The sequence below is a fragment of the Pocillopora verrucosa genome, chromosome 6, assembly GCF_036669915.1.
Source record: "Pocillopora verrucosa isolate sample1 chromosome 6, ASM3666991v2, whole genome shotgun sequence".
Classification (NCBI taxonomy): Eukaryota; Metazoa; Cnidaria; class Anthozoa; order Scleractinia; family Pocilloporidae; genus Pocillopora; species Pocillopora verrucosa.
In genome coordinates this window covers 12,962,253-12,985,677 of record NC_089317.1, presented here as the reverse complement: position 1 = coordinate 12,985,677, position 23,425 = coordinate 12,962,253, and the positions used below count along the sequence as shown (strand labels likewise).

Sequence of the window (23,425 nt, the reverse complement as noted above, 5' to 3'; positions counted from 1 at the left end):
AAAGAATGTTTCCTTGTACGACGAGGGAGAACAAGTAAATAAAAAAAACTTACAATTTTTCATCGACGTGTTGAGGTTTAGGCATCCTGTATCCATCCTGGAGTAAGTTTGCAATTTTTCTTCCATCCATTCGTGGGTAAGGTGAACCGCCTGGAAGAACCACAAGACCATCGAAATATAAATGTGACAAAAAAATGACCTTCAATGAAACATCACCTTTGTCACTAGATGTAGTTTGAAGCTCATTGCGTTTGTCTGACTGAACACGATACATTGTTTAATTAAACATGGTATAAAGCAAAAAACATCGACAGAGCCTTATAAAATTCCATTCGATGTTACCTATGGTGAAAATCTCGTATAACAGAACTCCGTAACTCCATCTGCAGAAAGACAAATCAAACGAATATAAATTAAGTGACTATAAACATAAAAAGTATATACGACGAAAAAAATAAATGTATTCTTTGACAAAGAATCACTAGAATTCAAGTCCTGATTAAAATTGATAAAATTTTTGATAAACTGCTACGGGTAATAATCAGGTATACTTACACGTCACTTTTGGTGGTATATTTACCATACAATAAGGCCTCATAAGCTGTCCACTTCACGGGAAGACGGCCCTAAAGATTTTAAATAACACTTTGTGAAACAGCTCGAGAATTATAGGAAGCTAGTAGTCAGAAATAGTGATATTTAAAATTGTACTCGTATACGCATGGCTGATAGTTTCATTAGGGTCCCAAGGAATTCATGATTGAAATCAGGAATATATCAGCTCAACCACAACAATGATTGTCAAAGATCACTAAACTGAACGAAATGTGATACCGCCCTCACCTCCCCTTTTTTTGATTACCTTTGTCTTTCGTTCATAAATATTTTCCTGCTGCACATCTCTGGCCATTCCGAAGTCTGTCACTTTACACATTTCCTTTTGTCCAACCAACACATTACGGGCCGCAAGGTCTCGGTGAATGATCTAAGAAAGAATTGATGTAACAGCAAAAATTAGCGATTGTAGAAGAAAAAGAACTGAAATGAAATGGTTCAGAGAGGAAAATAGAAATATATAGCAACATAATATGGTGTGTGTATTTCTTTTTCTTCCAGATGGCAGAAAGTTAAAACTACTACAATAACTGCTCCATATTCCAAAGAGAAGCAAACTACTTTGTTTCTGCAATACGTAGACATTTCAAAGAACGCTTACCTTAACATTTTAATCGAAATAGGATTCTGTAATGAAGCAGTTTAGCGACCAAAGACGATTTTTTTAAGTTGAAGTTTTAATTCCTTTTCTTCCTTGTCACTAAAATGGTTATTTGTTGTACACTCAGTTTAAGCTGAATATCTTAAAAGATCCTATTCCTTCACGTCTCTGCCTTCGCTCACACGAGAAAAACCCAGATATTTTATTTCGATGGGTTACACTTGCAACGATGCACAAATATCGCCATTCTCGCATTGAAATAAAACTTATATGATGACGTCAAAATCGGGAGGGTTCCTGGCCCTAAAGAAATAGCCTCGACAAGACGGTAAGAATACGTCTGCATCTCCCAGGCGTGATCTTGTGAAGACATAATATTCCATGCCAGACAGAGCTTAACATGACGATAGACCTTACGAGAAGGTTTTAGAATTGTTTGTCTATTGTGTTTTTAACTAACTTACAGATTTTGCGGACAAGTAACTCATTCCATCAGCAATTTGCCAAGCAAACTTCATCAGCTGCTGTGACGTCAGATTTGTTTGTGGTTTGATATCCGGGTCTTTGTAGTAAGTGTCTTTTAATCCACGGCTCTTTCTCAGGTAACCCAGCAGATCCCCAAAAGGCACATATTCAATCAAAACCAACAGCTGTTCTGAAGAAATTAAACAATTTAATTTATATGTTACTTTCTTTAAAACAAAAAAAGCAGTAATTGATGAATAGTCCAGTCATGGTCAACACTTTTGAAGAAATCGCATGAAAACAAGAAAAACTATGCGACGGTCCCATAAGAAAGTACAGACCAATTATTCCCTTACAAAAAGCGTTTCTGCTTCTACAACAGAATGATCTGTTCAGTGGCAAATATTCGGTCTTAGTCTATCAGTAAATCCAGGAACGTCTGTGTTGGCTAAAACAAGATAAAATTACCTTATGCGATGGTTGTTTGTTTTGCTCAATTGCGAAGCGGTCACCCTTCCACTGAGGCAAATTATCAATGACGAGAAAGCGTTACAAAGTAAATCATAAGAAAAATGTGTACAGCAAAATTAGACCCGCATAACCAAAGCATACCAGATTCAGTAACACATCCCAGAAGTTTAATGACGTAAGGATGTGGTTTCAGCTGCTTCATTGTGTCAAGTTCTTTCATCAGATCTCTCTTGTCCGATTCAGTAGCGTTTGCTGGAGCATTAAAAACAAGGAGTAAAATTTGGTTAACGGGAATAATATGCGAAATGTCGGAATAACAACGTAACTTATGAAATGGCAAATAGCTAAATAATTACAGTAACCCGGTAACATTTCCTGAATGTCTGTAGGCCAAGACTCATTCAATTTACAGTACAAGAGCTCACTTTTAAGCATCTTAATAGCCACTGTGGTCGTTTCAGGACTCCCTCGAAGTCCTACTGCCGTTCCCTTGGCAACCTGACCAAAAGCACCTTTACCAATGATTTTTTCTATGGTCACGTTATGTCTAGGAACTTCCCAGCAGCGTGTTAATGGATGAAGAGGCACGTAATCAGCACCTGAAGCGGTACTTTGTGCTTTTCTATCATCTTTGTTGACTTCTATGAGATCCATGTATTCCGCATGAGGCTGGGTGAGTTTTCTTGAATCAGGTAGACTTGGTTCGATATCTTCTAATAATGTTTCATTCTATTAAACCAACACACTGTTAAGGTATTCATATCTAAATCTGTTATTAATCCCTGTAAAAAGTACCTCGTGGTTATAAAAATCAGTTCACCCATTTTTATCAGACAAATGTTTATATTCTTCCATGATAAGAGATTATTGATAAGAGATCATAAATAGCTTATAACCTCTTGTCCTTATTATTACTAACATTTTGTTCTCTGCTTTTGAAACTATCATGTCCAATAGAGTGATCGAGGCTCATAGCATATTCGTCGAAGCTACAAACTGCAACGTAAAGATTGTCGATTGGAAGTCCAATATTTTGACAAATAAACGCACGAAACAACTCTTGCAGTACCAAGCTCCTAAACTCACGTTTAGAAAATATGGCATCAAGAAAATACGACGGCCGAAATGCACGAAATCTATTATTTAGAAAGCAAATATCAACCGGGTGCAGACCAATTAGCGATCTGCGAAGTGAAACCAAGCGGTTGAACCAGGGACAATCGAAGGAAAATCCATGGAGTGGCTTGGTAAAGGACATGATCACAGGACAAAGACCTTATCGAGCCTAACTTCCTCTTCTATTTCATTGTATCTGCCACTGATGCAATATGCTTTTTTTTATGTAGAACTACAAATTTTTTCCTTCTCATTTGCTGCAAGCGTTTATTTTCAAAATAGAAAGTAGAGGTAAAGTAAGATTACATAATTTCTGGTCACACTAACATGACCTCAATGTCTTAGCTGTAACTTACGTGGCAAACACGTCTCTCATCTTCATAAGTCCTACAATTGAGAAAGCATAGAAATAATTATAAAACGCTAAGAATTTCATAAGTTTTTATTGGAGTTTTGTGTTAAGATGAAACCATTTCGGGCACATTATATCGACACAATCCAACTAGCAGAAAATTTTTACCTCTGTTTCCCTACAGCGCCTGAAAAATAACGAAAGGAAAAAATACAAATGATTTAAACGCGAGTAAAAGTTTGCTTTTGCGTGAAAAAGAATCTTGCAGCCAAACATAGATTATGATTTTTTACCTACCTTTCTTATGTAGCCAGATTATGTAAATAATTAGAAGAAGGACTGTGAAGGCAAGAACCCCAATTACGGCCAACAAGACGTTGTTGGATGGGCAGTTACATTCCTCAGGACCTAAAATGATTCATTTTGCAAAGCTTGATGAAATAACATTCATACAACATTTACACTGATCCTGGTCGATACACTGCTCTCACTACATAGCTGAGGTTCATGACCGGAAAACGTTAACTCTAATTGGCTTGGTACTAAGGAAGAGTAAGGTGCTACTCTCTCTACAATAATTTTTAAGAGTAAGACTTTATTTAATTAAATAAAACAACAACGACAAAAACAAAAACTTGGAAGTGTATCAGTCACAGAATAAGTTGTTTAATTAAATAGATACGGAATGCGATTATAAACAGCCCATCTTCGGAAGAATGCGTGTAAACATTGAACAATGTCTTTGTAAAATTTACCTTTTGTTGTGCTTTCCGAGCCATCTGTGGGTATTAAAACTTGTTTAATTGAGTCTGGATTGACTTTAAAACCTCTGAATTTGTCTTGCCTTGCAGCATCCGACAGGACAATCAAAACATTGCGGACGACTACAGTTTGATTGAACCTCATCATAAAGTCAAGAACAACACTGCCACACCTAGATAAGGGGGGGGGGGGGGGAGAGAGAGAGAGAGCAAAGAATATCATCGCACACATTCGTACTTTGGTGATTTTTAAGTGTTAAAATATATTGAGATTTAACCAATGTATTAAACCAAGGTAAATAGAGACAATATACTTCAAACATAAATTAACTTGTATTATATAAGATTTGCTAGAGCAGAAAAAACACTTTTACAGCTAAAATACAACACACTGAAATAAATCTCCTCTCCCCTACTAGAAGGCAAATTAGAGTTTGCATTTGTTGTTTCAGTGTAGAACAACAAACTGTACCTTACCTGGTGTTCACAGTGTTGGCGGATGAGCAGCCAAACCTGAAGGCAATTTGACAAGCCTAAAAGGACATATGAAGAAAAAACGTATATTCAAATGCTTGTCACATATTGAAGATCGTTCAGAATATCTTATTTTTTTAACAGAAATATTAAGATTTGATTCAAGAACAGATTGATTAAGATTCACTTTTCATGGTAAATCTCATGGCAGTATTCCTTAAACTCCAGTATATGGATCAAGTAGATTATCTCACCATTTCTGGAAATTTCTCAGCAACTTCTGAACGTCTGCTACAGTCCTCCTGTATTGTCGCTGTCAGGTAAACTTCTGTGCTTACTGTTTGAAATGGGGAAAAACAAAATACGACTTAAAATGAACGTTTGTTTATTTGTTTGCACAAGAATTATCATTTGAACTCATGTATAAAGCCTTCACTTAAAACGAACACTGGCATAAAATGTACGAATGGGAGGCCAATTTGAGAGATATTGTTTTTCTTGTATTTTGCGTCACGATGGTGTCCCCAGAATCGTTCCCCTAGTCGTCTTCCTTTTCGCCGAAGTATAACTTTTTGAAATAACCGCAAGTTATGAAATAGATGACATTGATGGTGGCAGTCTCAACATTATTTATGAAAGGAAAAGTTTTGTGTTATGCACGCGAGGTTAAAGCCTCGGGTTGATCATTTGTTTACAAAGTAATTCTGACCAATAGGCAATAGGCCACTTCTGAGTTCTCACGGTTCAGTAATCTGTTGTCGAAATTACGGCGCGTAGAGGAGGCTAAGTGCGAAGTCGCTCTCATTGGTACGAAGAATGGAGTGCAGTGGTGGTGAAATGAGAGAAAAGTTCTCAGAATTCAGTGTGGAAGAGTGAACATTTTTTTGTGGGAGAGAGGCATCAACTAAGTGATGGCGGCAAAGGAAAGAAAAAAGCAGTTAATTTAAGTACGAGAAGATAAATCTAAAAAGTTGCAGAGTTCTCTTTCCAGGTTCAGGTGAGCATGTGTCAGTAAACTAGTTAAAATATCTGTGTGTGCCAGCCAATGATTGAAATCTCAGTTACTAGCTATGCCATATCTTTGCAATTGGCACACATATATCTACTGCGACGTAAGTGAAATTTTTCATATTGATTCAGGTTTTTTGCAAGCGAAGAATTCACCCGTAAAAACCTCGATATTCGTGACACGGAGAGTGCTTGAAAACTAAGTAAAGAAAAAGATAACCTTTGAAAGGCGAAAATAAGATTCATTTGAAGATACTACCTTCTGCCTTGACTTGCTGGATATTTGCTTTCTCCTGTTTTAGGCTTTCACCAAGCTCATTAGTTGCAGTAATGGCAAACTGATACACCTTTCCTTTCTCCAACGCTATTTTAAATTCTCTCGTAGAAACATCTCTGATTTTCCTTATTTCTGTCCATTGTCCCACTTTCCCATCAGTTACTACTCTTTGGTACACTGTATACATGGTGATAACTTTTCCATTACTTTCTGGCTCCTTCCACTTTAGGGTAATTGTATCGTCTGTTGTTTCATCTGGCAGTTGGTCTATTTCGACCACATCTGGGGCTCCTAGATTGATGTCAACAACACGGACAGCGTGAAATTTCTAATAATTATACAACTTCTTGATAATAACCTGGTCACAACCATTATCAGTGATTAGATAATCTGTAAATTGGTCGAGGATTTTTTGGGATATTTTTTAAACGAACGTGTATTGCAAGCAAAATTAATTTAAGTAATTTAAAATAATTTGAATAGACAAAAAGTGATAATGAGAAGCCTAAAATGATGGTCGGTTGTAACTTAAAACAAATAGTGATTTGTTTAGCTACTTTCATATGATCAATTGAAGTACCGATGCATCCATTTGTGTTACGTAATTACAGAAAGTTTGACATCGCGCATGACTTAGTAAAGGCACTCGGCCATGACACGGTGGAAAAATGAGTGCGCATGCTCCGCTTCTCGAGCCATTCGAGTTTCTTCTTCTTATCGGTTTTTCCGCTGATAAAACAAACTTTTCTCTCCAGGGGGTTTGCCAACTGAGGAGGCAATGACAAGAAGCGCAAAAGCGATAAAAGGTACTTTTCAATTCTGTGCGACGAAGTGACTGACAACACCAAACTTGAGCAGCTTTCATTTGTCTTTAGGTTCGTTAACAGACTCTAAAATTCGTGAAGAGTTTTTAGACTTCCAGTCTACGGAAAGAATAACTGGAGAGGTGATCTCGCAATTGATCCTAGGAAAACTCGAGCAGTGGGGCCTGGATATTTCCCGCTACCGAGGTCAAGATTACGACAGTGCCTCAAACATGTCCTCCCAAGCTAGAGGTATACAAGGCTTAATTTCCAGGAAAACCTCAAAGCCTTGTGCGTACACTGCAATTCGCATGTTCTTAATCTCGTTATCGTAAAGGCATGTAGCTTGCCATTAGTTCCCAACATGGCTGGCACAATTACAGAATGTGCAAACTTTTTTAATTACTCCCCTAAGCGGCTGAGGTGCTTGAAAAAAGTGATAAGCCTAGATCAGCCAGAGTCTCAAGGAACCAAGATTAGCGACCCTTGCCATACTCGTTGGGTGGAGCATCACGAGGCGCATGAAACTTTTGTTCAGTTACTTCCATCAGTAGTTAAAACGTTTGAGGTTATTTTAGATGAACAGCAACATCAACAATACAGCTCTGATACGTCTTGGAACTGTGATAGAAACCCTCCAAAGAGCAAACGGCTGCTACCATACCTGGTGTTTTTTCCAGTTCCTCATGTCCTTGACGGTCACGATGAAAATTCTGGCATTCATAAAGCCGATTGACGTAAAGCTACAAAAAAGTCTAATGACATTGTTAAAGCCTACAATATGATTTCGGAGACAGAGAAGAAGTTGAAACAATTGCGAGACAAGAATGATGTTGTCTTCAAAAGATGGTACGCATATGCTGTGGAGATCAGTTCAGAGCTGGGAACAGAACCAAGTGCTCCTAGAACGGCGTCAAGACAACAACATAGGGCAAATGCACCCCATGACACAGCTGAGGAATATTACCGTCGCAATCTGTTCATTCCATTCCTTGACTATATCACACAAGAATGTCTTTAAGGTAATCTATACAAATTATCAACCTTTCGGCTGTTTACTTAACCATAAATATTTAGAGAAATAATGCATGATCGAGCAAACAGGTTCATTCATCACAGGAATTTTTTTTCAGATTTGGGTCCACTCAGAAGACTGTTGTGCAATTGCTTCGTCTTATGCCAAGCACCACTGTAGCGTGCACAAATGTAGACCTAGTTGAAGTCTCCGAGATGTAGATGTCAGATATCCCAAGCCCACAGACTCTCGACATTGAATATGATCGTTGGATGAGAAGATAGCAATCCGAGACGGACAAACCAGACGCGCTTCAACCTGCCTTACATGTTGAAGCACGTCTTGCGTCGTGCATCGTTGAAGCGCGAAGTAACTCAGTTTGTTTTTGTTCAAATTTCGCTTAGGTTAACAAATGACAGCTTTATTGATTACACTTTTTGTCGATCTACAGGCTTGTGATCCCAACATCTTTCCGAACATCCACATCTGTTGTTGCGAATAGCATGTACAATTCCAGTAACATCAGCTGATAACGAGCGCTCAAACAGCACTTTGAAACTAGTCAAGGGCTACCTTCGGACCACGATGACAACCGAGAGACTTTCTGGCCTGGCTCTAATGAGTATTCACTATGAAAAGCCTTTCGATTACGATGCTATAGAAATTTGCCGAACAACAACCTCGTAGAATGTGTGACGGTGTGTTAGGATATTAATATACCAAAGGTTCCAAACCTCGATATTTTATTACAATAAATAACGGATGAATGTTATGACAAAATTCATGGATATGGATCGGAGATTCGAAATCCATTGGTTCTAGGTGTCCATAACACTGTCTAGCGATAGAAAATCTTAACAATTATATCTGTTACGTCATCAAATTATAATGCGCAAGAAATTAGAATTTTTCGCAATACAGAATGTTACTCGTTGATCCCATTTTTGAGGAATCTTAAGCGTGACCTTTTAGAACACATTAAATAGCGAAGAAAAATATATTACTGTGATTTTAGTTTCATTTTCTAGGGGTCAGTTGATCTCGATTACTGTCAAGACCAAAACGTAGTCCTTGCTTCATAAAATAGCTGTCATAAGAGATGGTTAAGGTATTTTAAAAACCGTCCACCATCATCCCTCAAAACGCTGGAAATCGCATTTCAAAACTTCCCGGGGGAGCATGCCCCCTGCGCACCCCCCCAGATGGGTCCGCCTTCGGCGACCCATTTGTTCGAAGCCCCCTTTTCGAAATTCTGGATCCACTCCAATACTGCAAAATGGATAGTTGGTTGTTGGGTGTTCTGAATATATAAAGGGGTAAGTTTCTAAAGAAACTGTGGTGCTGCGTCGGTGGGAGAGTATAGCAGGTAATTTAGTGTTAACAACTGAGTTGAAAACGTCAATTAGCCACCGTAAAGGGTAAAAAAGCTGACGTTTCGAGCGTTAGCCCTTCGTCAGAGCGATTGATACCTGTTCTGAATATAGCCGGTAAGCGTTTAGGAAAACTGTATCCAACTAACGTAAAGATCACTATCTAACGTTTTTTGTTGTTATTAGTTTATATCAAAAGATTTTGAGACGTGAACATAAAAAAAACACCACAAGGCAAACAATTCTTGATAAAACAGGTAGCATTTACGAAACGTAACCGCATGGGTTGTCTCTTGTTCTCACCTACGTTTACCTGTGATTTAGTGATACGCTTCTTCATAAGTAGGTACCTCTCAAATAACTATTAGAGAGGGAGAGGAAAATGGCCAATATGGGGGGGACTTAAAATCAAAAATCTTATAATACGGCGAGCAGATAAGATGGTAAAACTGGGACCACTCACAACAAATCTAAGTTGGTAACGAAACGGTTGGTGCTAAGTGCTCAATCACGATATCACCTCTGATTCCTCACCTTCAAGCTTGGTCTTAATCGTCCTTACAGTAGGATCTCCCTCGAATACGAAATTTCTGGAAAACAGTTTCACTGTGTAGTTGGTATTTTTCTCCAAACCACGAAACGAATAAGATGTCGTCCCAGGATTGGTGATAGCATCCTTTTCTAACTCAGTTTCACCCTTTTGTAAGATCAGTTGGTATCCTGTAATCGGACTTCCTCCATCATCAGCTGGTGCAGTCCATCGTATTGTTATAAAAGTTGCTTGAATGACTGATTCTGACGATTTGATGGATGCTTTCCCTGGTTTCTCTATATAGTGCCATAAAAAAGGGATCATTTTGAGCAAAAGGAAAAAAAAAAAACCAAAGGAGAATTTTTTTTCAGTGATTACCCCACAGTAAGTTTTGTTACAATACTTAGGATGAATGCAAGTCCTTGTATTAATAAAGTTTAATGAATAACATGTAGCTACTGGATAAATTCAGCCAAGAGCTTAAGAAAACGAGGAAAAATTAAGTTTCCACGGTTGAGGAAGTTTCCTATGGTTACTCACATTGGAAGATGTCGCCAATCTTCCTGAATTTCAACGCTCTTTTTCAACGTCTTTAATGCTACCAGTAGGCAGGGTGTCGTCAATTTACTGTTAATCGTTTTTACAAATATGGGTGCATTATCCACTATTACGCTGTTATACCTCATTGGCGTAACGAACGTGAAATATATGTGAAGGTCTAATGCTGCTAAAGATGGGAAACGTCATTGGAACGCTCAGATAAGGCCGCAGGATGTATGTCGAAAACTAAGCGGCCAAATTGTTAGCCAATGAAAGAATGATAAGTCCCTTACTCGATGGTGTAACATAAGCTTACATTTTTCCACACAACTATAGGCCTTGCAAAATATCCGCATATATTATTTGTTAAACTATCAAATGTACAAAGTGAATAAGTCACTCTGTCGAGTGCTTTGTAAGAAAATTTGGGTTTTACTTCTAATACACCTGAAACAGTGATAATGAGCAAAGGCAAAAGAAAATGCTGACCTTATATATACTTTTCTTCTTATCAAAATACACTGATCTTTTTTACTTACTTATCGGATTTATCTTTATTAACTCCTCATCAGGTGGAGTAAGTCCATTGGCAGCAATGCACTTGTAATGACCAAAATCTTGATCACCCCTGAGTGGCACCTGTACTTTGTTTTCTCTGGCTGTGACTCTGTTTATTTCACTTCCTTCAGGTTTGTACCAAGAGAGTGTTGGTGTAGGAACACCATCAGAAAGACACTTCAAAGTCACTGTCTGGCCAATCCAAGACTTCTTAGATGACGTGGTGACATTCTGAATTGTGGGCGGGTCTAAGAATAAATACCAATGCAATAAGCAATTGAACGAATAATTGGTAATACCTCATATCAATTAGAACGTTGATGAGCTTTATCATTCCACTTCTGTATCATTCGTGATTAAAGCGAGATATGAAGTACTCCTCGACCAATCAGAGTGCATGCATGTATATAATCACCAAAGCAATTATACTAAAACATATATCAATAGCCAGGAGGGTTACAAGTTTCTCGTTTTAAGAGATAAGAAGTATTTAGGGTGGAATTAAAAGAGGAAAAAGAATGGATTGTTTTTATACCAGATGGTAACAAGTTCCAAAGTTCAGCATTTCTAAGAAATATGATTTCCTATAATGATCCTGATTATGTCCGTAGATTAAGTTATCATTATTAATGTCGAATTTACGATGACATGGCTCAAAGTAAGCAAGTACATGTATTCCCATGTATACAACATGTACATGTATACAACTATAGACATAGGACCATTTCTGGACTTAAAAATAGGAGTAGGTCCGATATTTCTCTACAATAATCAAGAGGCGGTAAGGGAAATCACCGTTTAAACTCAATTTCTCTTGTAAAGAGGCAGATATTGAATATGGCTTGTTAAAAAGGTTGTCACAGAATTTCGGCAAAAATAGATTTGTACTTGCACAAAGTGCAACCCTAATGCCAAAATGTGATCGGTGAGAGCAACAAACTCAAGTGCTGCAATCTTGTTGCGATTAAATTAGGCGAAATGACATTTCTAGACATTTACGTAATTTCGATTGTTTTTTTTTCTTTGCAGGAAATGTTTTATATATGTGGTATACTCCATGAAAGTATGTTCGGTGTAATTTTGATAAGTGACTTCAAATTCTAGAAATCAGTAAACCATTCATGCTTGGTTTTTATCTGCTCCTGACAACAAAGGTCGAGTGCCTGCGCATACGCAAACACCGAACCAATTAAGTATCTCAAAGAGCAGAGCGGCATAGTGATTGCAGGTTACACAGCCTCTCAAACCAGAAAGTCATGGGAATCAATTACCAGCAAAGCATTTGTGTTTCCTTTCCTTGTCTTTAGATGAAAAAAAAGAGTGAAGGTTGTAATCACTCCACAGTACAGTCCGTCACTTTCGTGTTATTTGGCAGTCGAGTATTCAGTATAAGGTGGCAAGGCTTAAGAATAATGAAATATAAAATGGATTCTTGCCCTCAAATAGTATATTTCATCGAACACCACACATACAAATATGCGCAAATCTTAGAATGCATTTCAAGTTTCAGCCCATTTTCACATCAGCTGATCTCAGCTATCAGTAAAAAAAGAAATATGTAATTTCTCAGTTGACCGTTAGAATTTTGACCAATTCTCAGATTTCCACTAAGCCCCGACCAGAGCCCTCACACAGAATCAGAATATGCCTTGTGCGCTAGTCAAACGGAGCGAATTTTGGGTCGTCACAATGACTCGCATATGGCTTTAAGTCATTTTCTGAGTTAAACACAGTCCAACTGAAGCAATGACTTGGTAAAAAAATGTCACGTCCTCCTAAGGAAAATAACGTGAGAAACAATTCCACCTAAATTAAATCGTCCCAACCAATACTCGAAACTGATGCATGAGCCGAAAAGGATTTGAGGTGGAATCCTGTTTCCTTACTCTCTTGAAAAGATTCGTCAGTTTTGTGTAACTGACCCCAATGACAGGAGTTGCACTTTAAATAAAGTAAATTCAGAGATAGAAAATTAAGGTTAAAATATACTTACAGTGAACTACAATTGCTGTGTCAACAATAGTGACTTCCACTGAGTTATTGGCACGACATGTGTATTGTCCTGCATCTGTTCTGTTTATATTATCAAACTTTAAAAACGAAGCTTTCTTCCCTGAACTTTCCAGTACTCCATTTCTAATCCATGCTACATCCGGCAGTGGTTTCCCAGAAGCTTCACAGGCTATGGTGACAGGGGATCCTTCAATGTAATATTTTCCTCCTAAAGAGAGGTTTATAAGTGGTGCCTCTGAAAGTTAAAAGAGATTATATCATTCCTCATATGGCGTAGCAAATCTTACTTGGACTGAGTCTTAGAATTTACCCAATTACAATAAGATAAACAAAAGTATCCAGCGATTGGTCCTCAAAAACCAACTAGTATAAGGAAGCTCAATCATCTTTCAATACAATTTTGCTCGTTCACATGCAAAATTATAAATTTAAAGCAGAACTCTAGCCACGTGTATTAAGAGCTAATTCAGTAAGTAACTTATTGGGCTAAGGATCCTGGCTTCTAAGCTACTCACACGTTTTTGGATAAATTTTTTGCTGTTGCACAAGCAAATAGAAGCAGAGCTAATCAAGCCACACCTCACTTGAAACTTGGCCTGACAAAAGATGAGACATCCTCAACCCAGAGAACTGAGATTTCAATGAAAGAGACACTATCAATTTTTCCGGATGAAAAGAATACACCAGTGGCATGCTGAATGATGCTTGCCCATTACTTAAAGTTAAGAGAAGAACTTACTCATCTCCTTGTATAGTTCTTTTATGAAACATTAAATAATTTGATTGTTCATCATGATTGCTCCGCAAAGGAAGTTTGCAGAAGGGAGAGTTTCCGACATTTCCTCCACATTTTGAAGAATTATACTCACAAATAAAACGTTCTTAAGCCCAAGTCAAGTGCAAAGAAAATGAATTAATTTCCTACATTAAAACTGGACTGTATGGAGACCACTGTTGTGCTAAAAGGTTTGAGTAAGAAATGCAAAAAGACCTTGCAAACCAGAGTAGCTGGGAGAGCATTTGTGAAAGGAAGAAAATCCATTTAATTTTTTTAATGACAGAGGTAAAAACTTTACGTTGAATAGTACTTGGTAACATATTATGTGCCAGTGTTAAAGGTTGAGGAAACTGTATGTAAAAAAATCCTTGACAATGGAGTGGTTTGCTCAAAAAGTTCCTAGATCTAAAGGTGGATAATACTACTTGTGTATCTTAAAATAGTTTCATCTCCCCACTTACCTATAATAGACTATATTAAACTTTGTTTAGATTTTAAGAGCCACCAATTTGATACAGATACATGTTAGTATACAGAAACTTAATGTACGATTACTTAACAGTACCAGAATTTTGGTGGGTCCAGATGTAGCTTGTCATCCAGTTAACAATATTACAAAATCTTGGAAGGAGTTATAGAAGAAACCAGGAACTATTATAGAATTCTATGTACTTTTGTTTCGATTTATATTGACCTTTATTCAAGACTTAGATATGCTACCTCTGAAACATCCCCAAAAATCTGTTGGGTACAAGAGCCATAAGAGAGTTACATAGTAGGACATGTTTCACCATGTGTAGGTGTATGCTAGCTTGATCTATCCCACAATCCAAAACAAACCACTTTCATGCAAAACAAGCTGATGGTAAATGAAACTATCATCAAAGGATAATTAACTGAACTGAATTATCATTCAGTTGGAAGACCGAAAATTCTCCTTTTTTCCATTTGTTTACAATAAATGATGCTGTATATGCCAGGGAGTAGATTTGACCCAATAAAACAAAGTTTCACCTCATTCAGAAATTTGGGTAAACATTAACTCCAATTGCTTTTAAAGATCAATAAGTCGCCTTTCAGACATGGATTGGCTTTGGGCTTACCTTAGCAAATGCGTAATTAAAATATTGTAATGTAAAAAGTCACATGGTTCCAACTGAGTGACAAGGAAAGAAAGAAGATTATGAAATGGCTGTTAAGCACAAACAATTTGTATTCATTATAGTTGTAACGGACCAAAAACAAGTAAATGAATGGGGTAAATAGTGAGTTTGGATTTTTCACAATAAGTGAATAAAATCTTTTAAGTGAACAATCAGGTAAATTGTGCATGAGTATTGAGATATCACAAATGTTTTCAACTATGAATCACAGTCAAATGACGAAGAAGTTTTACATACTAAATATCACACTCATTTTTATGTACTTAATGTTGTTAGCACATCCAATATAATGTATTAAAAAATGAATGGTAAAACACTTGGAAAGAAGATTAAAAAAGTCTATTCATTGAACACTAGGCTTCTGTTTATACATGAGAAGTTTGAAAAGTTTAGGTTACATAAGGTCGCAAAACGTTTCATACTCTAAATTGAAATTTAATACTTTTAGTCTCTTCTAGCTCTTTGTGGAATTCAGCCAGTTCCTCAGTGGAGCAACCAAAGTCAGCAATAAAATTGGAGCTGTTGAACTGACTGCCATGAATAACAGCATCTGCTAAGAACAGCATTCCTACCTGGCCAACCTAATCATCATTAAATTATCTTCTGTTTACATGCTTAGACTTCATTGGTTTATTGCTTTCATAACTTTGATAAAATTTTGCTCCATAATGCACAAATCTTCTAAGTCTTGACTTGTTCCTTAGTGTCAGATATTACTAGAGGAAATCAGCATTCTGTAGACTAGATTTACATCTGCAAACCTTAAAGATCATAATCCTCAGAAAGCAGCAAATGACACTGTGCCAACTTTCATTGCCTTTGGCAAGTCTCGTTAAAAGGCTTGAAAAACAATACCATTTTTTTCACACCAAATTAATTTCACATGCTGCTTATGATTGGTCATGCAAAATTTTTCTTAATTGATTTAGGAAAATTGTACCACCCCACCAAATGGGTCGTTTCTGGTCCTGACTGACCATTTCTAATTGAAAGCTTTGCTGAGAGAAAATCTCTGTACCCATTTTAATAATAGTTATCTATGCATAACAGAGCAACCCAGTAGTTGGTGCCAGAAGAATAAAGCAATAAGTCTTTGATAACTCTTTTCTCTTTTTAGGAGTGTGGTATCACATTCCAAGTAAAAGAAGCACCATTGTTCCCAAAGGCCGGGTTAGCCAGCCACTTTCAGCCCTGCATATAAGGGTTTGCACAAATTTAAGCTAGTTTACTTTCTCCAGATCTCAAGAAATATGAGAGACATGAGTTGAATGCATTTGATTTATGTTTGATGATTAATGTTTATGTCTGTATTACATACCTGCCACAATAAGCTGCACTACACTTCTAAAAGTCCTTAAGCCTCTCTCCAATTCACACTTAAATTTGGTATTGTCTGCAGGGTTAATGTTCTTGATAACAAGGGTAGCTCTTCCTTCAATTTTAACCCTTCCTTTGTAAGATTGAGGAATTGAAGAATGTTCTTGCACACCTTGACTGTCATTAACCAACATTGTGATAAATACATCATGTACCAGAACACTATAGAAAATGCTCTGAATGTTATTATGTGGATCAGTGTAGTCCCACACCAGGTTGGCATCACTACCATTGTTAAAGTAGCTTGGATTATGAGGTTCCTGGGTGAAATGCACATCCAAACCCCCTAAAACAGATAACCATAAACATAATATTCTCAGACCTTTAGTTACATGTACATGTGTAAGGATAATATTTAAGAAGAATGGCTTATAAAGATTTCACCATAGAGGTAAGGAGTAACAAAATATAACTGTAAATATACACTACATTCGTATTCACTTGTATCAATCTGCTCGAAATATACTCTCACTTCTTAAGAAGTAAGGTTCAATAACAGTAATGAACAACTATCTGTGCCTTTTGAAAATCACATTTGACAAGTTCCACTTTCTTTAATTTCCAAAATGTGTACAGTGGTGAATTTCAATTTCAAGGTGGAAAATGGAAAGTTGAAATGTCCACAAATATTACATTTTAAACCATCGAACAAGGGATTTATCATTCCACTCATTTAATTTTTCTTCTTTTAATTAGCTTCTAGTTTTTAAAAAGTTGTATGGTCTTATCTGAGCATCCTACTCAACATGTAAGATGTGTATAAGGGCAATTCCACTACCGCGGATGTTACATTCAGACTTAATTTGGCACAGACAAAGGATAAATAAGGAGTTGTCCAGTTTTCCATTAATGAATATGTTTGTGCCTTCTGACATATTAATTGGGCTGTACAATTTTTCCATCTCACTGATTTCTGTGAAAGAAATAGAGCCAAAAAAACACTGTTGCGGACATTACATAAAAATCAACCACATTATCAAGTGCATTAGCATTAAGTCAAAATTCCTGTGAAGTATCAGGGTTTCTTATATGAACTGTTCCAAATATCTACAGTTAAGTGGTTGTGTGAACCAAAAAGCTCTATTTCATTCAAACTGGCATTCACAGTTTTACCAGGCTACTTGAATTTCAGCATCGCGGACGTTACAACCAATGTTGCGGACGTTACATTGTGTGAATCATTGTTAAGTATAGAAGATAAATCAGCTATTCTGTATTGTTCTTGGTCACAACATGGTTTTTAAATGAAAAAGCAGTGTGAAAGAAACACTTGAAAGACCTTCTGAAAGGCAAAGGTGACCTGTTAAGACAAGATGCAGTTTTCTTTCCCTGCAATGATATTCAGAGTGAACATTGGTTCCTTGGAGTGATGTTTCCCCTGGAAATGTGCATTGTGGTGCTTGACAGCCTACCAGGGAAATTCATAAAGCCAACTGTGTTAAAACAAGTGGAAAAGATGGTGTCACTTCTTGTGAAAGTTGACCAGTCGATCGACATCGACCAGTGGTCTTTCTTTTCACAACAGGACACTACCTATGACTGTGGTATTTTCACTTGTCTGTATGCAAGATGTTTGGCCACCAGATGCCAAATGATCCCTAAAACTGAAGTTCCAACATACAGGCAACTGATGATCCAAGAATTGCACCAGAAAAGGCTATGCCCAATTCCATCACCAACTATTCAACCGAGGGAATACTATGCAGTTGATTACATCAAAAACTATTATTTTGGCAGAGTAATAGACAAAAATGACAGTTTCGTCCAATTCAAGTTCCTGCACAGAAGTGGTGGTGCTACTTATCATTGGCCGAGGCAAGACGATATGGACAGAGTCCACCTTTCAAATATTTTTGCTGGTCCTGATACTGTTCCTCACTTTATTAGTGGACCATTTGAAATTCCAGAGCAACCAGCTGTGGAAAAACTCTTCAGAGTCATTAGGAAACATACAAGGGTTTAAGAGCCGTGAGAAATGACTATGTTCATCAGATTTTGGTAGAACCCCTTCTATTCTTGAAATGTCAAAATAGCAACCTTCTTGAAAGCCGTTGTTTGTTTCAAAATGTTTGTTAGGTGAAACTAGAGCATATCTAGAAGAACCTATGGACTTATGGTGTATTATTTTGGCTTTTTAAAACCATTACAAGTGTTGTAACTTGTGTTCAAGAAGTGTAACGTCCGGAACAAAGTTTTGCTGCCATTATTTTGAAAATGTTGCAGTTTACTAGAGATTTCTTTTTACTAAAGTGCTTCTATTGGATATCTAGCTGTGTGACAAGAATGCCTTTAAAATCTTTCACATAGTTATCTCAGGACAGAAAAAGGAATGTTTAAATGTTGTGGACGTTACGTAACGTCCGTGACAGAACTTGCCTTTGTTATATCTACTTTTAAAAAAAAAGTTCAGGTGAAATTTATATCTCTTATGTATTTATTCCATTAGAGGATTTTTTCTGATACAAGTGTTTGCAGCCCTTCATATTTTTGAAATTTGATGCAGCAGGTTAAAATGTACCCTCTTGCCCATTGCCTTTCATAAAAAAAATAAACACTTCCTTTGGAGACCCCCCCTGAATACATGGTTGTCACAAGGGAGCTGGAATTTATTTTTCTGTCTGCTGTAACTTGTCAGCATCGTAACACAGAGTATAATTTCAAGTCTGTAACAATAGGGTTGTGTTACATCAGGTGACCTTACGCAAGCGACACGTGTGTGAAGTAAAGTCTCGTGTATTGTCGTTTATAGTCTTGCGGCTCGTTACATGGTGTCAGAAGTGAGATTCGTCGAACAAAATGCCAGATAAAACACTTGGAACGCCCAGCACAAGCGCTGCCGCGGAACGATCGATCTCTCAGCTCAAACCGCCCAGCAATTTGGATTTCGGAAATCCCAGTGAGCTCCCACATGCCTGGAAAAGATGGAAAGAAGAAATTACCCTGTACATGGACTTTGCAATGGATGGGAGAGAAGAAAAGACGAAGGTAAAACTCTTTCTTTATACTATCGGCAACCAGGGACGAGAGATATACGACACACTGCCATTCTCCCGCGGCCCAACCGAACGTTCGCTCAAGGATGTGATCGATGCCTTTGAAACACACTGCAACCCCAAGAAAAACGAAACAGTAGAGCGTTATAAGTTTTTCACTAGGGTGCAAGAAGAAGGAGAGCCGCTAGAAAAATTCATAGTTGACCTGAAGATCTTAGCCTCAACCTGTAATTTTACCACCCTGCGGGAGTCACTGGTCCGTGACCGAATTATCTGTGGAATTCGTGACTCAAAGCTTAGAGAGGATCTTTTGAAAGTTGCCGACTTGGATCTTGATTAGTGCGTCAATGCCTGTCGAGCCTCCGAATTATTGAAAGAAAGGAACAGAGCAACTGAGGCAACGTTCTGTCCTTAGATCTTAGCTCAGAGGACAAGCCACTTACCAAAGAATCGCTTATTGCAAAGTTTCCGGATGTCTTCAATGGTACAGGTAAGCTTCATGGCTCGTACCACCTGGAAATTGAAGCAGATGCTATCCCTGTTGTTCACCCTCCAAGAAAAGTTCCCATAGCCATTAAGCCTCAGCTCAAAGAGGAATTGGAACGATTGCACAAGCTCGGAATCCTAGCACCTGTCACAGAACCTACTCCCTGGGTTTCTAGCATGGTTGTAGTAAAGAAGCCTAATGGTACCTTGCGTATTTGCATAGATCCGAAGGACCTAAACAAAGTCCTGAAACGCAGTCATTACCCATTACCCACCATTGAAGATATCCTGCCAGACCTCAGCCGTGCCAAAGTCTTCAGCACATTTGATGTCAAGAACGGTTTCTGGCACATCGAACTCGATGAAGAGAGTTCGAAACTCACCACATTCAATACGCCCTTTGGAAGGTACCGTTGGCTACGGTTACCCTTTGGCCTCTCCTCTGCTCCAGAGGAATTCCAAAGACGTCAACACCAGGTGATCGAAGGTCTTCCTGGGGTGTTGTCGATACATGACGATATTCTGGTCTATGGTGAAGGCGATACCTACGCAGACGCGCACCAAGATCACGATAGAAAGCTGAAAAACCTCATGAAAAGGTGTCAGGAACGCAATGTGAAAATCAATAAAGAGAAGATGAAACTCCGGCGTAACGAAGTTCCTTACATTGGTCACGTTCTCACAGACAAAAGACTCAAACCTGACCCCGGCAAAATCCAGGCGATGTTGGAAATGCCCAAGCCAACGGATGTGGCCGGAGTGCAGAGACTAATTGGGTTTGTCAACTACCTCAGCAAATTCCTTCCCCGCCTCAGTGACGTATGCGAACCTCTCAGGAAATTAATGGCTAAGGATGTGGAGTGGCATTGGACGGACTATCAGGATCAAGCCTTCCAAAGGATCCGTCAGTTAGTCACCGAAGCACCAGTATTGAAATACTACGAGGCAATGGAAGACTCACTCAAAACGGCCAGCCCCTTGCATTTGCCAGTAGAGCCTTGTCAGACACCGAGACCAGATATGCCCAAATAGAGAAGGAGCTCTTGTCAGTGGTTTTTGGGTTAGAGAAATTCCATCAGTACACATATGGCCGAAAAGTTACGGTACAAACTGACCACAAACCGCTTAAAGAAGCCTCTCCACATGGCCCCAAAACGACTCCAGCGCCTGCTACTATGATTGCTAGTATATGATGTTATCCTCACTTATAGATGTGGCAGTCAAATGCAGCCAGCAGATACGCTTAGTAGAGCATACTTGCCGCTCACCAATGCGACACCGTTCGGGATGGAAGTTCAAAGTGTAAACATGGTCCAAGATTTGCCGCTCGCAGCAGCTAGATTCTGTTAATAAAGAAAGCATTGCACATATTTTTGTTACAATTTTGTTGCTTACCTGTATCCCTTTGTTTTGAAGTGTACTGTTAACCTTTTTTAAACATTTGAAAAATGCAAGTCAGCTATTTTCAAATTTAGCGCTCTTGCTATAATCACCCTGCACAGGGTGATTAAAGTGAGATATGATGCAATCCTTCATCAATCAGAGCATGCGCATCTCTATAATCAACTGAACAATTACACTAATGGTATTTCATCGTTTGAAGTCATCTCATAACACAAGTTAAAACAACAACAGCAGTGCAAACAACAATGCAATGATCAATCATGTCATGTGTACATGATTTTCCAGAAACCTCAGCTCATTAAGTTGGCATAAGAGATCAACCACAATTTTCTATTGTCTATAACCCTGGTCATGGAAAGGATGTCAACAATGTTCAAAACTGTTTTGAAATCACTCAGCTGCTCCTCCTTTAGCTTTGAATATCTTTAACCTCATTTCTGTGATCAATTAGGTTTTGTATAATAAGCTTAATTCTACATGCATTTTGATTGGTTCTTTCATGTACTTATGATCTATTGGAGGACAAACACATAGGTGACATCACCATTGACAATTTTTGCTTTGTCATTAATAAAACAAAATAGATTCCATGTTGCCACAGCTCTGCACAGTTATAAATCACAGAGGATGTTAAAACATGCTAAGAACATCAGTGACACACTTACCTGCACCTCACTTGTTCTAGGCATTCAGTGAGTAAAACATAGCACAATAGTGAACAGTGCTATCATCTCCCTCACTTTTTTACTCCTCTGCTACTGTCGCATCTATTTTGCTTCATTTTTATAACTGAATGCCTGGAACAAGCTTTTAGCCACATCTTATGAGCCACTTTTTTGTTCTTACCATATTCTGACATCACATGTGAGCTATTACTGAACAGATGCACAGCAACATGGAATCTATTTTTTAAATAGACAATGGAAAATTATGGTGGATTTCTTTAAGTGCTTTTGTGTAAATTGATTGCCAAGCTTACTGGTGGTTAGCCACCAGCTATTCACCTTGCCTAGAAATATCACACAACAACAAAATGGCTTCCCACTTTGCTGTGCTAGACTAAGAGAAAATAATTTCAATAAACAAAGCAGCTTTCACGAAAAATAAAAAATAGAGTTCCAAAAATGGTTACCGTTAAATATGGTTGGGAAATGTAGGAAATATAGATGATTCATATTTAATGAGTGCATGTGATTTATATTCACAAGATGTGAAGAATAAAATGATGAGCATGGAACAGGCAAGTTTTTGTCTATAAAAATTGTACATGTAAACTTTAAGTAAAGTAAATAATTGCGGGTTGTGTGTGTTTCATATGCAGAAAATGGAGCAACATTTACATTACTTCTGGGAACAAAGTAAAGACAAAAACAAGGAATATATTAGATGATTGAAAAGCATTTGTTACTACCATGGGAATTATAGTGCCAATTTGAAACATAAATTTCTTTCTCATTCACATAAGCTCAAATGAAATGGCAAAGGCGGACCATAATGCTTTCTTATCAGAGTCAGAATTTAGAAATTTAAGTCTTTTGTACCATTTTGGAGGTGATTCCACTTTAGTTCCTCAGATTGTGAATGTCAGGAATTGATCAAAGCAAAGGTTTGACAAAGATTGTGATCAGTTTGCATGAGGTGAAACCAGAGAGATTTTCACCAATTTTCATAAAATCCAGCTTTTTCTGACATTATCTTCATAAATTAATTTAACTTATTTACACCAAAAGCTGACTTCTTGTTTTTAACCTTGAAGTCAGGATTCTACAGTTGTACGCACCCAGTAAACATTTCATTCTCTTTGGCAAGCCCCCACACCACAAAGGCAAGAAAACCCATACTATTGTTTCTACTGGTCAAAAATTTCATCTATGACTTGTGATTGGTCAGATGCTCATTTCTCATTTGTGAGGAAAACCATCTGACCTTTCAGAATTTGTGCAGTTCATTACAAATCAATTTTTTTTTCAGATTTAGCTTGGAGTCAATCTCAGTATGTATATTATAAGCCCACATGTATACACGCACATTTCAAAAACATTGGTCCTTGTAAAACTTTACCTTTTTTTAAATATACAACAAAAGGAACTCTCATGGCTAATGGTGTGGGATACCATAACCATATCTGCATAAAGCTAAAAACTGGTCAAGTCAATAGACAATTCATACATGTAGGTAATTGAGCAAAGAAAAGCTCAATTATCCAACCAAGTGCATTATGTAGTTTCTTTACATGATTGCGGCCTGGAGAAA

General features: G+C 37.8%; 1 protein-coding gene across 1 annotated transcript; it reads right to left on the bottom strand.

Moving 5' to 3' along the window:
* Window positions 1-492: 492 nt before the first annotated feature.
* Window positions 493-16,566, bottom strand: LOC136281873 (uncharacterized). Its single transcript, XM_066168912.1, has 16 exons — window positions 16,231-16,566; window positions 12,952-13,206; window positions 10,940-11,206; window positions 9,863-10,156; window positions 6,123-6,431; window positions 5,110-5,192; window positions 4,859-4,914; window positions 4,376-4,554; window positions 3,918-4,028; window positions 3,789-3,807; window positions 3,625-3,655; window positions 2,578-2,881; window positions 2,294-2,404; window positions 1,681-1,871; window positions 863-985; window positions 493-626 (listed from the first exon to the last, which is right to left on the bottom strand). Exons 1-16 carry the CDS (start codon window positions 16,421-16,423, stop codon window positions 552-554), a joined length of 2,601 nt encoding a protein of 866 aa, XP_066025009.1. The 5' UTR covers window positions 16,424-16,566; the 3' UTR covers window positions 493-551.
* Window positions 16,567-23,425: the final 6,859 nt, after the last annotated feature.